At 39.2% G+C, this 12268-nt stretch overlaps 1 protein-coding gene across 3 annotated transcripts; it reads left to right on the top strand.

Moving 5' to 3' along the window:
• The first annotated feature begins 321 nt into the window (after positions 1-321).
• On the top strand, positions 322-11169 carry pou6f1 (POU class 6 homeobox 1). 3 transcript variants are annotated; one of them, XM_080900161.1, is made up of 11 exons: positions 322-863; positions 1534-1626; positions 2561-2753; positions 2912-3048; positions 3603-3828; positions 5221-5480; positions 5567-5695; positions 6414-6647; positions 6789-6924; positions 7008-7176; positions 8664-11169. In XM_080900161.1, exons 2-11 carry the CDS (start codon positions 1573-1575, stop codon positions 9007-9009), a joined length of 1884 nt encoding a protein of 627 aa, XP_080756287.1. In that variant the 5' UTR covers positions 322-863; positions 1534-1572; the 3' UTR covers positions 9010-11169. The 3 variants fall into 3 exon arrangements, with proteins under 3 accessions (XP_080756287.1, XP_080756288.1, XP_080756286.1); XM_080900162.1 differs by lacking the exon at positions 322-863 and adding an exon at positions 2144-2223 and having other exon boundaries at positions 1572-1626; XM_080900160.1 differs by lacking the exons at positions 322-863; positions 1534-1626 and adding an exon at positions 1813-2223.
• Positions 11170-12268: the final 1099 nt, after the last annotated feature.

Consider the following 12268-nt stretch of genomic DNA (forward strand, 5'->3'; position numbering starts at 1 on the left):
AATTTACATTATTAAAATGGTTAGTTTTGTGTGAGTCAACTAATTTATTCATCAACTAAATGATGACCTTTGATCTCAGAACTACACATTCATTCCTTATGTATCACATTCAGAATTAACACGGGATTATTCAAAATAGCACGACTGTCTACACCATGATCAAAGGTTATATATTATCTTCCAATTTAAAAAATATGCTATGACAATCATCAGTCAGAAATGTTTTAATCCAGTGAGAAACACATATAAAGCAACCACAAAAAACATATCTACGTCATTTTAAGAAGAGAGCCCACAAGTCTCCATAATTATTTCTGCTATATTAAATAATTTAATTCTCGTTCACATAAACGCAAAAACGATGCGAATATCGTGATATTACAGACAAACAGCGGTGTTGGGAAATTGAAACGTATCGGCACAGTGTTTCATGAAAGCGTCTCCATTGCTCGTCTTTGTGTGCGCTACTTCCCCTTTAAGAGAACCATGGCACCTCTGAAGTCGAGGCAGACATTTTTCAATGCAAGATTTTTTTCTTGCATAAATTATGTTCATGACGTAGTGCAAAAGGCCAATTTTGTAGCAATTTTGTCCGACTTTACAGCTCAAATAGGATTCTGTGAGACACCTCAAGGATTTTTGATTATCTGAACTGTTGCAGAAAGGGCATCGTCATTAAATATTAAGAGACAGGAGATCCTAACATTGCAAGCCTCCTTATCAATGCAAATACCTCTTTTGTGTGCAGTCACAGCGCCTGTCTGGGAGCTGAGATGAATTTTTAATTATGTGTGACTGAAACAAACTGTGACAAGGACCTTTTTAAGAGCCGGGGATTACAGAAAATAAGCTGCATATACGCGGTAAGTTGAATATAATAACCGGACCGTATTCTGGCTTGCGCTTCGCGCATAGCAGCGAAATGGCGAGAGGAAATGAGTTTTGGTTAATATGCAATGTTCGTAATTAGCATAATTTATATATTTATGATAAAGAGAGGGAAATACATAATATTCGGTCTCTTGGCACGGATCGAGATGATTTCCGTCGCCTGTGCTCCGTGCTTGCTGCTTGTCCTCAAAAGTGGCCGACGCGGCGAGACTTTTATTGGCCAGGATGGGGGTGGGGAGCCCATCAACACCCGCTGAAGTTTTTGACAGATCCTCATATCTAACGGGGCATTGCAGCAGGAAACGCACCGTCTCGAGTCTTTTTGTGATCCGTGGTGGACGGGTAACCACTTAACGTCCACGACCAGCGTGTTTGATCACGTTTTCTGCTGCTTAAGTGCAAAACAGTATGGCCTGTTTACAGGCCCCTTTCAAATAGTCTACTCGTGCAATGACTATAATAGCAATGAATTGAAAAGAAAGAAAAAACCCTGTCCTCTGCATTTGGTTCTGTTTAAGCTGGGTTTGTCATTAAAGTGCAGACACTGTGGGCTTATCCGGGAAACTTGATACATATTTTAATTTCTAAAATGGTTCTACATTTTTTAAATCACTTTTTTTTTCTTCTTTTTTGTTAACCCAGAATGCCAGGAAGACAGTGATTGTGGTGGTGCAGCAAGCCATGAACTCCCAGGATCTGCCTGCCAAAGATGCCCCACTTACTGTCAATGAGCAGGTAACACTCATGTGTTTGTTAGGGAGAAGTGGACCCCCCCCTCCTTCCCAACCTACTCTTGCAGTGAGCTTAACTAAACATAACTTTGCCTTCGACTTGTTTGCTGCTGTTTGCTCCTGTCACCCTCCATGCGCCATCGTGCCACTTCATAATGGAATGATTAACAGTCACACAGCAGACCACTGAGATCCCGATGCACTTTTGTGTTTTATAGACTAATAATACCTATGCTTGTGTTGGAAACAGTCTTTGAATTGCCATGCTTAATAATTAATTGTGGTTTTTCTCTCTCTAGTAACATTGTGTCTAGACATAGTCAGCAAACAAAAGCAATGCTCTTCACAGAAGCACAAAGGCAACCTTTAAGAAAGCATTGCTTGAACTGCTTGTTGGCTGATGCTCTTATCATTGTTTATGTGTACTCATGCTCTTTTCATTTATGTCTCTTTTTTTTGTTTTGTTTTTTTGTTTGGTTCATTTTGTCCTAACATGTGTTCGGCTTCTCTGTTCTCCTTAGCCATTCACTGTCTGACTGCAGAAGTCTTTTTTCAGCCATTTAAATCCTGCACTTTGAAATTCCCTGCCAAAGACAACCAGGTATGCATCCTCCTCTCTCTTCCTGCATTGTCTCTCTGCACCTTGTCCTCCAGCCCAGGTTGTCTTGCTGCCCCTCCACTAGGTCTGTCATTATTGCATACCATGAGTCATCAGCTAAGTTCTTCCAGAGGGAATTGACAAGGTGGAGAAATACTGAATTTACAGAATTTTTGTTTTACACCCCTCTGGTGCTAGGTCAGATGAGAATTATCTCCTGTTGTTTCATAAAATAATTGCACATAACTATTTTATTACATTTTTAATACAAACTCAAAGAAAAGCAGAGGCCTTCTTTGCATTTGAGTCCTCTTAGATTAAAATCCTGATCGCTGTGCAGGTCATTGTGATGTCTGGCCATGAAACCATTCGTGTGCTAGAAGTAGAAGTCGATGCGTCTTCAGCCTCTTCAGCAGCTGATGGGAAGAGCGAATGCAAAACTGATGAGGGCGTGGCTGAAGCTGGAGAGCAACCTGATGCCAGCAGCACCCAGGACAGCCCCACAGTGCCCCAGAGCACAGGGGGTGGTGTAGGTAAATCATTGTCATCCTTGATAATGCTGGATAGCAGAGAACTCACTTCTCATATATCCAGACTTGTAGTGAATTCCTAATAACATCTGTGTGATTTAAAAAAAAAAATCAACAACTTAAAATGTAATTAATAACCAACTCTGGCTGTGCTCCTGCAGTGCTGGGTGAGCAGCAGGTGGTGTCTGTGGAGCCTCCAGCTCCTACGGTCCAAACTCTGACCCCTGCTGTTCCCATCAGCGTGTCTCTGCCCCAGCACCAGGCCGCCATGCCCATCACTGTGCAAGGCTGTCCACAGGTCTGACTTTTTGAGATGCACACACACTGCACCTCATATTCATATTTAACCATCTGAGAAACAAAGTAGTTTTGCTGTCTGATTTTAAAGGTCGGTAGAAAGAGCTCAGAGTGGGTGGGAAAGCCATTTGGATTTTTCTCATTTTACATATTATTCTTGTAGAAAACGAATGCACCAGAGAGCCAAGTGTCAGTATTATTACATTAAAAAAAATCATTGTAGGTGATTTAGTGAGGTTGTATACCGATGCCATTGTGCACTGTGAAAGTAAAAAGGATGAGCAGTTTAATCCAAGTTGCTGAACACATAGCCTGAGGCTATTAGCACAACATTTTCAGCAATTTCAGCAGTCAAAAGTAAAACCCCTAACATGCTTTTTTAAAAAAAAAAGCTTAATAGTGGAGTTTTCAGTCCACACACAGTAACCGAAGTATGACTATTTAGTTTCACTGTGTAAAAACACAACATTAAAAATAATAAGGAGACAAAATAGTCCACTGAAAGCACATTGAATACCTCGCAGGCATAAATGTTGATGGAATTTTTTTCACTAGGTGCTGACCCAGGAAAGTCTGGCCACTCTGATGACTGGTATGATGGCACAGACGGGGTCACTGGGTCAGCCGCTGCTCATTCCTCTCAGCATGCCAGGTGCCATCGGTGGCCAGGGCGGTTTGGCTGTTCTCACTCTTCCTACCACCAATGTAGCTACTCTCCCTGGTTTCACAGCGGCTAACCCAGCTGGAAGTCTCCTCAAACTGCCATTTGCTGGCTTTCAAGGTAAAACAACGTGAATGCCTGCTTTTATTTGACCTCCTATATCTTCAATATGTCTGCATTTGTGTTGACAAGATTACAATTAAAAAATTCAACAACAAATGCAGACATCATTATCTTCACCAGCTTTTTTTATTGAATCTTATGACCTTTTGTACATTTGATTGTGATATGAGAATAATAGTGCTTGCTTAAAGGGAATTGTTGAGTTTCAGCTCAATGAAATATGCTCTGTAATGACCTATACTGTGATTTCAGCCTCTTTGAATGAAATAAAACGAAATTACTAAGTTAATATATCTGATGAAGTAAACTGTCTAAACGGCATAAACATCTATGTCCTCCTATTATACTTGTAAATGTGTAATTGATGTTTCAGGTCAGATTTTCCATCAGCTATTATAAATTGGTGTGGTAAACACTAAACAATTAACCCAAGTAGTGTCATTGTGAAGTATCAAGCTGAAAGTTTTCTTTTCCTCAAGCTTAGCTTTTTTTTTAAAGTAGTCATCACAAATACAGATAAGATGCAAACCAGTGGAAACTGCATGCTCATTGGTTAACTACTTGTCAGTGATACAGTTAAGCATACTTTGCTCTATCCTCCTTTTTGACTCTATTTTGGAACGTCATCTATAAAATGATAATCTTGCTGTGTTCAGACAGACTTGTATCTGGTGATAAACTTATCAGGAAAGTCTAAATCAAGGCCATAGATCATGACAGGGCTGTTTTCCCATAAAATCCTATGCAACTACACTAATTTTTGCAAGCACAGTCGCCCTCTGTTGACCACTAGAAAGACTGCAGATTTAAAGGCAATTTTGCATTGGCTTGACTTTCCATTACTAGCTGCTACATCGGACTGTACTAAGTACACAGAGCTGCTAGTATAGCTGTAGACTTGACAACATACTGTATATGTAAAAAAGTACTGCACTACCTGCCATGGATGCTCCAAGTGCACAGTTTCTATGCTGATGTTAATGTCAGAGGAAGTTTGGAGTTCTTCAGTTACTGAGTCAGCAAAGAGCTGGCTGCCTTTATTGACTATTTGCTTCAGCACACTGTAACTTTACCTTGTCTACAACTTTGTGCTGAGCTGCTGTGGTTGTCAATCTTTGCAGTTATACCCCTTGCACATAATCATGGAATATAGGTGGGCAGAAATTCCACAAACTTACTTGTTATACTGTTGGTAATCTATCTATCTATCTATCTATCTATCTATCTATCTATCTATCTATCTATCTATCTATCTATCTATCTATCTATCTATCTATCTATCTATCTATCTATCTATCTATCTATCTATCTATCTATCTATCTATCTATCTATCTATCTATCTAAACTTCATTGCAGAACATTAGAATGTTGCATAATATCTTTCTCAGCTGCAACTGTCCTGAACTCAGTCCAGCCTCAGCTGCAAGCCAATGCACAGGCGGTGTTCCAGTCTCAGTCAGCACCCATTCAGCAGGTGCAAGCAGCCATGCAGCAGGTGACACCTCAGGCACCGCAGGTAACCGGTGCACAGATTACTGTTGCTCAGGTGGGAACAGCCCAGACGACCACTGCCACCAACACCATCTCTCCGTCCAACTTGTCAGTGGCAGCACTTCAGACTGCAGGACTCTCCATTAACCCCGCTATTGTAAGAAATCTCTTCCTCTGTTCATACCATTCTTCATTTGTCATCTTTCAAATACACAATGAACATGTTATGATCTTTGTGCCTAGATCAATGCTGCTTCCTTGGGAGCGCAACCACAGTTCCTCAGTTCCCTTACATCCACTCCCATCATTAACAGTGCCATGTCCAGCATGGCTGGAATCACCAGTCAGATCATCACAAATGCCCAGGGCCAGGTGAGTGCCATAAAATACTGCTGCTGTAATAATATTATGTCAGTGAGCTTAGATTTGAGTAATGACCTTGTCCTGTTCTCATCCTGTTACCCGCCTTTCTTCTCTCTACTTGATTGTTTCAGCTAACAGGAAAATGCCTTTAATAAAATGAAAGCAATCCTGGCAGCAACACCATTGTCCTTGCAGTAGGAGCTAGACAAAACGCAGACTAGAGCACATATTGGACGCCATTAAAAAGAGAAATGAGACAAATAAGGGATTGGAAGACAGTGTTGTTTACTTACTTAATGTGGCTCACACTTTTGCAAAACTTTTAAAATGATGCATAGTGAACTATAATCATTCCAAAGACAATTATATTGTTTTCATGCATGTCTGTTATGGAAAAATTGCATCCAGCCTCCAGTTTACATTAGTTCACAGTGCTATTTCAAGGCAGTAGAGCATCAGACAATTTCAACTGAAACTGCTTGACCTCTAAATAGTTTCATTACTCACTCCCACCATTATTGCAGCCTTTTGGACTTGTGTAGTGTTTAATATTGAAAAATACAAGGCTTCTGTGACAGAACCTCTAATAGGATGTACTTATTCCCCAGTAGCAAAAACACGAGCATATCAGGATACTGAATGTCCTAAAAGCGGATTTAAGTGAAAATCAGCTGAGAAGTTTATATTTAAATGTTTGTTTGGATTTCATTTTTAACAATGTTTTTAGGTCATAGGGACACTCCCACTTTTAGTGAATCCAGCCTCTCTGGCTGGAGGAGCTGCAACTCCCACGCTTCCGCTCCAGGGTCTCCAGGTCCAGACTGTGGCCCCACAGCTGCTTTTTAACACACAGGGACAAATCATTGCCACTGTAGGGAATGGTCCTGCTGCAGTCGCAACTTCTGCAGCAGTTCTGCCTAAAACCACAGCTCCTCCAACACTTACCAAACCTTGCACACAGGTAGGAAATAACAAAAAGTACTGCTTGAGGTTATGACAAATTAAAATATTGTTGAACATTTAAATATTGGGGATTTGTTTTTGTAAAATTGGATTATAACACATTGAATCTAACAATTATTTTTATTAAAAATCCTCCCAGGCTTCAGTAACAACTGTCACCCAGTCACCGGTTGTCATTGCCCCACAGCCAACTGTACTAAAGACCGCCACCACACTCTCCCCCTCAGTTCCCATCACCTGTGGAGACACAGCAAAAGTGGGCCAGCTTGTCAGCAGTATGTACACCTGCTTCTCCTTCCCAGCCACTGATCTGTTTTAAGTAAGTAGATATTTTTAACCAGATTCTTCTGAATTGTAGAACCCCAGCAGGCAGTCAGCACAGAGGAGGGCATTAATCTGGAGGAAATTCGAGAGTTTGCCAAGAATTTCAAGATCCGTCGGCTGTCCTTGGGGCTTACTCAGACACAAGTAGGGCAGGCTCTCACTGCAACTGAAGGTCCAGCTTACAGCCAGTCTGCCATTTGCAGGTATTACCCTCCTGTTTTTGTTGCTCTCCACGCAGATGCTTTTTTTCTTCTACTTTTTTGTAATTCTTGTGATTGTAATTCATCTGCAGCCTTCATTTTATGCAGCTCACTCATCTGTCTTTTATGTAAGAGAAATGAAAATGTAACTACAAGGGAAAAGCAAAGACGCTTAGTAAAATTAGTCCTGATATTCTAACTACATACAAGCAGTTTTCTTTTAATATATATGCTCACACTTTATTGTTTAGAAAGTTGCAAGTATATCTGTCAACGCGCTTTTCAACAGTCATTAAATAAGAAAAACAATAGTAATAATAATTTGGTATTATAATTATTGTTATATAAATAAGGAAAACTAATTATATTAATGGAGAGTCCTGCAGTCTGATATATCTATTATATTCTGATATAATAGAACAGGACATTACAACGTTACAACTCACACTCATTTTTCTTGGTTTTCTTTTTACACCCGTATTGTCTGTTTGCACATGTTTATATTAATTTATGGACCTCTCTTCCATTTTACTAACAAAATATAAAAAAATGAGGGTAGATTTAACACTACTGTACATATAGTCAACCAAGGTTATCAAGAACCTAGTAAATTTGTCTGGTTGCAGTCTGCAATAAATAGCCAGCTTCGCTAAGAGGTACACAGTATATTATGCATTACATTTATTCAGTTCTCAGCGTCAGTTACAACTCTTTCTTCTGCCATGTTTGAGTAATGGCTTTTCGGCTTGCAGTCGGCATAATCCTAAACATAAATTTGTCTCCAGGGCTTTTAAGTCTTTTGTTAATTTGTCCTCAAATATATTACCTCTGGATTTTACCCCTGTAGAGTACTGTAAAAATACTTTATTTCACCTTATATCACTGCTGAATCAATGACAGGGATCATTCACACACCAACATTAACCGCTCCAATGTGACATGAATAAAAACAAACCTACAAACACCCTGCAAATCTTAAAGCCATTATTACAGGTAACTGAATTATACCTGTCCATTTGCTTCGGCACAGGTCTGTTTGTGCATAAATTGGACTTATGCACAGCTCATTAAGCATGCATCCAGGTTTACCGTGGAGCTGCGTAACATACCACGTATTCCCATTACTGATGTGATGATCACAGTAATTAATTTGTGTATTGGATAAAAATTAACATTCTCAATAACAGCAGATGGGTTGCAGGGGGTTGATATAATACATAATTAATGATGATGGCTCCATTTATTTTCATTTGAAACCAGCCAAATGTCTTTGAAATGTTACTGTATCATATCATCAGGCTTACATATATATCCCACTGAGAAATAATGGCAATGCATGTTAGGGCCTCTAATTTGGAGATACTAATTAGTTTGGGCATGTGCAGTTTAGTGGTTTGTTTGTGCATGCACATTCAGATAATGTCTGAGCCATTTCTTGCATCCCTAATCCCTCTGAAAAAGTTCAGATTGAACTTTCTTTTCTTTTGCAGGTTTGAAAAGCTGGATATCACCCCTAAAAGCGCTCAGAAACTAAAGCCTGTGTTGGAAAAGTGGCTGGCTGAAGCCGAGCATTGGAACCAGAAAGGCCAGCAAAATCTGATGGAGTTTGTCGGTGGGGAACCTTCCAAAAAACGCAAGAGGCGTACTAGTTTCACACCTCAGGCAATAGAAGTACTCAATTCCTACTTTGAGAAGAATGCTCTGCCAACAGGACAGGAGATTACAGAGATTGCAAGAGAGCTAAACTATGACCGAGAGGTTGTGCGTGTATGGTTCTGCAACCGGAGACAGACACTGAAAAACACAAGCAAGATCAACGTTTTCCAGGTTCAGTAGTGACCTCATTCTGGGAGATTTTCTAACCGATCTTTTATCCTTTTGGGAATTTGAACATGTAATTCAGCAGCACAGAAGTGAATTGTGTTGTAAATATGACTGAAAGATTAGCAACTTTTTGAGAAAATTAAGAAATTACAAAGATCTTTTGAAAGAGTGCTAAAACTGAAGTATAATTGTGTTCTACTTGTTTACACTACTTTTGTGTGGTGCATACTAAGTCAAACTGCATGGTCCTCTTACCTTATACAGTGATATTAACATGTTATATTTAAAACAGTTCATGAACTTTTATACAAGTGGTTTTATAGGCTATCCCTCTGACTTATGTTAAGTGGTTATGTATTAAGTCACATTGAGTTTAGTTACATGTATGTCACGCTGCGACAATGGCTTGATGTTTGAATACGAATATGCTTGGGTCAGAATGGATAATGTGAAATTTCTAGCTGCATTAATTTATATCCAGAAAGTATTTGTCCTGCATGAGCAGCTCTGCGAACATAAATGCAATGTTGACTGACTGACATAGGACTCTGCAGAGTAGTGGTTTACACATTTTGCCTAACAGGAGAAAGATCCGGAGTCCTCACAAGGAGGACACACAGATCTCTTTGGGGTTGCATTGGGAGGGCATCCAGCATGAAAAATCCAAATCAAACACGTGGAGCTACTTGCTTAGGTGACCTCCTGTGAGTAAAGGAGAGGCTGAAAGTAGCTTCTTTTTCTATAAGACTTTACAGACTATATTAACATTAATTTCATCAGATTTATTAGGTCCAATAAGCCCTAAAAGTTACAGACTCCTGATTGTGTTTTGGGACAATCATAACTTTGATATATTTAGTTGCTCATCATAAAGGTGAGCTTAAAATCTGTGCTCATCCTGTCTTTAATGGATGTAAGTTTTTTTTTTCTTTTTTCTTTTTTGCACCTGTGTGAAGTGTGTGACGCTGCTCCATGTCCATGGGTAACAAGTTAAGTTATCAAACTAGTATTATAGCAGTCATCTATGGTGCCACAAGTGTAAACATCTTTTTTTTCGTGACGCTTTGTTTGTTTGTGACTAACTGATTGTGCAAATGCTCATAACATTTCTATGTGAATTCACGATCGTCTGACCTATTTTTAAACTTTTTTTTCTTTACTCTTTTTTTCATTCGGCTTTTAGGTGCTCATATTACTCTGAGTGTCTTTTGCTTTCTCTTTGCTCATTGCTTTGACTGTTACATTTTTCATCTTGAGTTTGATTAAGTATATTTGGAAAATGGGAGCTTAATTGGTCTATTATGAAGTCGATTTAAAGCGGTGTCATGCCGTTTGAAACATTAGTAGCATTTTTGGGCACTCTTAATAAGCCTAATGTCAATCAAATTGATTAAGTAAATTTAAAAAAAAAAGTGTGTAATTAACTGTTCAGTGAAGGAAAGCAGTTTGTGGTTTGGTGCTTTATGATATTCAGCCTAAGCGCTTTGTGAACACTTTGCACATGCAGTATAAAGCTACTTTCTGATTGGAAGAAAACAAAGAAAAACAGTTGGCGCCTTCTGTACCGATGTTTCAAGGATTCTTTGCACTTTAGTGACAGTGAAGGGTTATGAATGGTTAATCTACCGTCAAGGTTTCAGTTTTGATTTTGAAAGAATTCTCTTTGCTTTTTAATGTGCTTGAACAGTAGGAAGCTTTGCAAAATGTAGCAGTACTTGCAACAGTGCAGCCATCAACCTGACAAGCAACATCTATTATTAAGATTCTCTTCCTTTTTATGCAGATAAAATGTCAAATACTGCAAAGTATAAAGGCTATTATTATTCTGTTATGAGTTTGTGAAACGAATAATACATTTTATGTTCCAGCTAATATTTACCTTTTGAATGACGGTATGAAGGCCTTTGTTGCGGTGGACATGTACCTAACCATAAAGTAATAAATATTACAAAGGTTTTGTTTTCCTTGGTGATCAAAAAGGGAAGGCAATATATCATATTGATTAATATAAGTTGTCCAATAAGATAAATTAGATTAATAATATGAAAGTTATATTAATTTGATTCAACAACAAACATAAAGCTTTGTGTTTTTGGAGGATAAGGGAAAAAGAAAATTGGAAGCTGTTGTGTTTTTTTTTTTATATATATAATTTTTTTTGTCAAATAAATAAACCCATCTTTATTACTTACTGATTGTTGTCTGCTGATATACATGACTCAAAAAAGGAGAAAAAGAGTGCCTTTATTAATATACATTGTGGGCCAGTCATCTTCCAAGAATTGCCCACACACTCTGGTCACAGAAGGCTGAGCATTGTCCTGTACCCGAAGGAGCCCGGGGCCCACTCCACCAGCAAAAGGTCTGACAGTGGGCCTGAGGATTTCATCCTGATACCACAGTTCATGACATTCAGTACAGTGTCTCCAGTCTTTATTATGTGTATTACATGTGGTCAGTGTGAATTTGCTCTAAATTATAACGACAACAGGGCACCAGTGGCGGACCTGCGAGTTTTGATGTTCTCGAGTGAATGCCAGTTAAGCTGCATGGTGCTAGGCTGATAGCACAGGTTCTCACTGAAGGATATTGGGCCTCTGTGCCATACTCAGTGTGTTTTTGACAGTTTGCTTAGAAAAATACATCTTAGTACCCTGCTAGAGGTCATTTTGTAGGACTCTGGCAGTTCTCCTCCTGTTCCCCCTCACCCAAAGGAACAGATACCAGTCCTGCTGCTGGGTTGATGTGCTTATTCAGCCCTGAGCTGTCCTTGTGAAGTGGCCCATTTCCAGCTATGTCCTCCACACTCTTCAGACTATGATGGGAAACAACAAACTTTCCTATGGTGGTACAGATGGCTGTGTCATCCTAAAGGAGCTGGACTACCTGTGTAACTTGAATAGGCTGCAGAAACAAGACAATACCTACAGGACACTGACAAAAAGCAAAATTAGACCAAAATCAGTGAGGACACTGGTCAGATCACCTGTTAAACCATTTATTTTCTGGGGAGTTGGTTTGTTGTTGTTTTTCCAGAGGACCTGTTGTGACTTTCTTTTGGTGAAATTGATTCACAGTGGTTTTTACTCTCTGGACAGACTTATATGGCTGAAATGTAACTGAATTTGTGTTATACTGTGAAAATGACGCGTTCCCTTATTTTTTTCAGCAGTGCATATTCTTTCTAGGTAGCTGAATGTGAACGATGAAATGTGCTTTTCAACAGAGATATACAATTTTTTAAAAAGGTTTTCTTTGGATCCCTGTGACA

The sequence above is a fragment of the Rhamphochromis sp. 'chilingali' genome, assembly GCF_963969265.1.
Source record: "Rhamphochromis sp. 'chilingali' genome assembly, chromosome: 12".
NCBI lineage: Eukaryota > Metazoa > Chordata > Actinopteri > Cichliformes > Cichlidae > Rhamphochromis > Rhamphochromis sp. 'chilingali'.

Coding starts and splice junctions, on each gene's coding strand:
- pou6f1 (XM_080900160.1), top strand. CDS start 2,023: ATGCTCTTATCATTGTTTATGTGTACTCATGCTCTTTTCATTTATGTC. Junction 3,829..5,220: donor GCCATTTGCTGGCTTTCAAG/GTAAAACAACGT, acceptor TATCTTTCTCAG/CTGCAACTGTCCTGAACTCA. Junction 5,481..5,566: donor TCTCCATTAACCCCGCTATT/GTAAGAAATCTC, acceptor CTTTGTGCCTAG/ATCAATGCTGCTTCCTTGGG.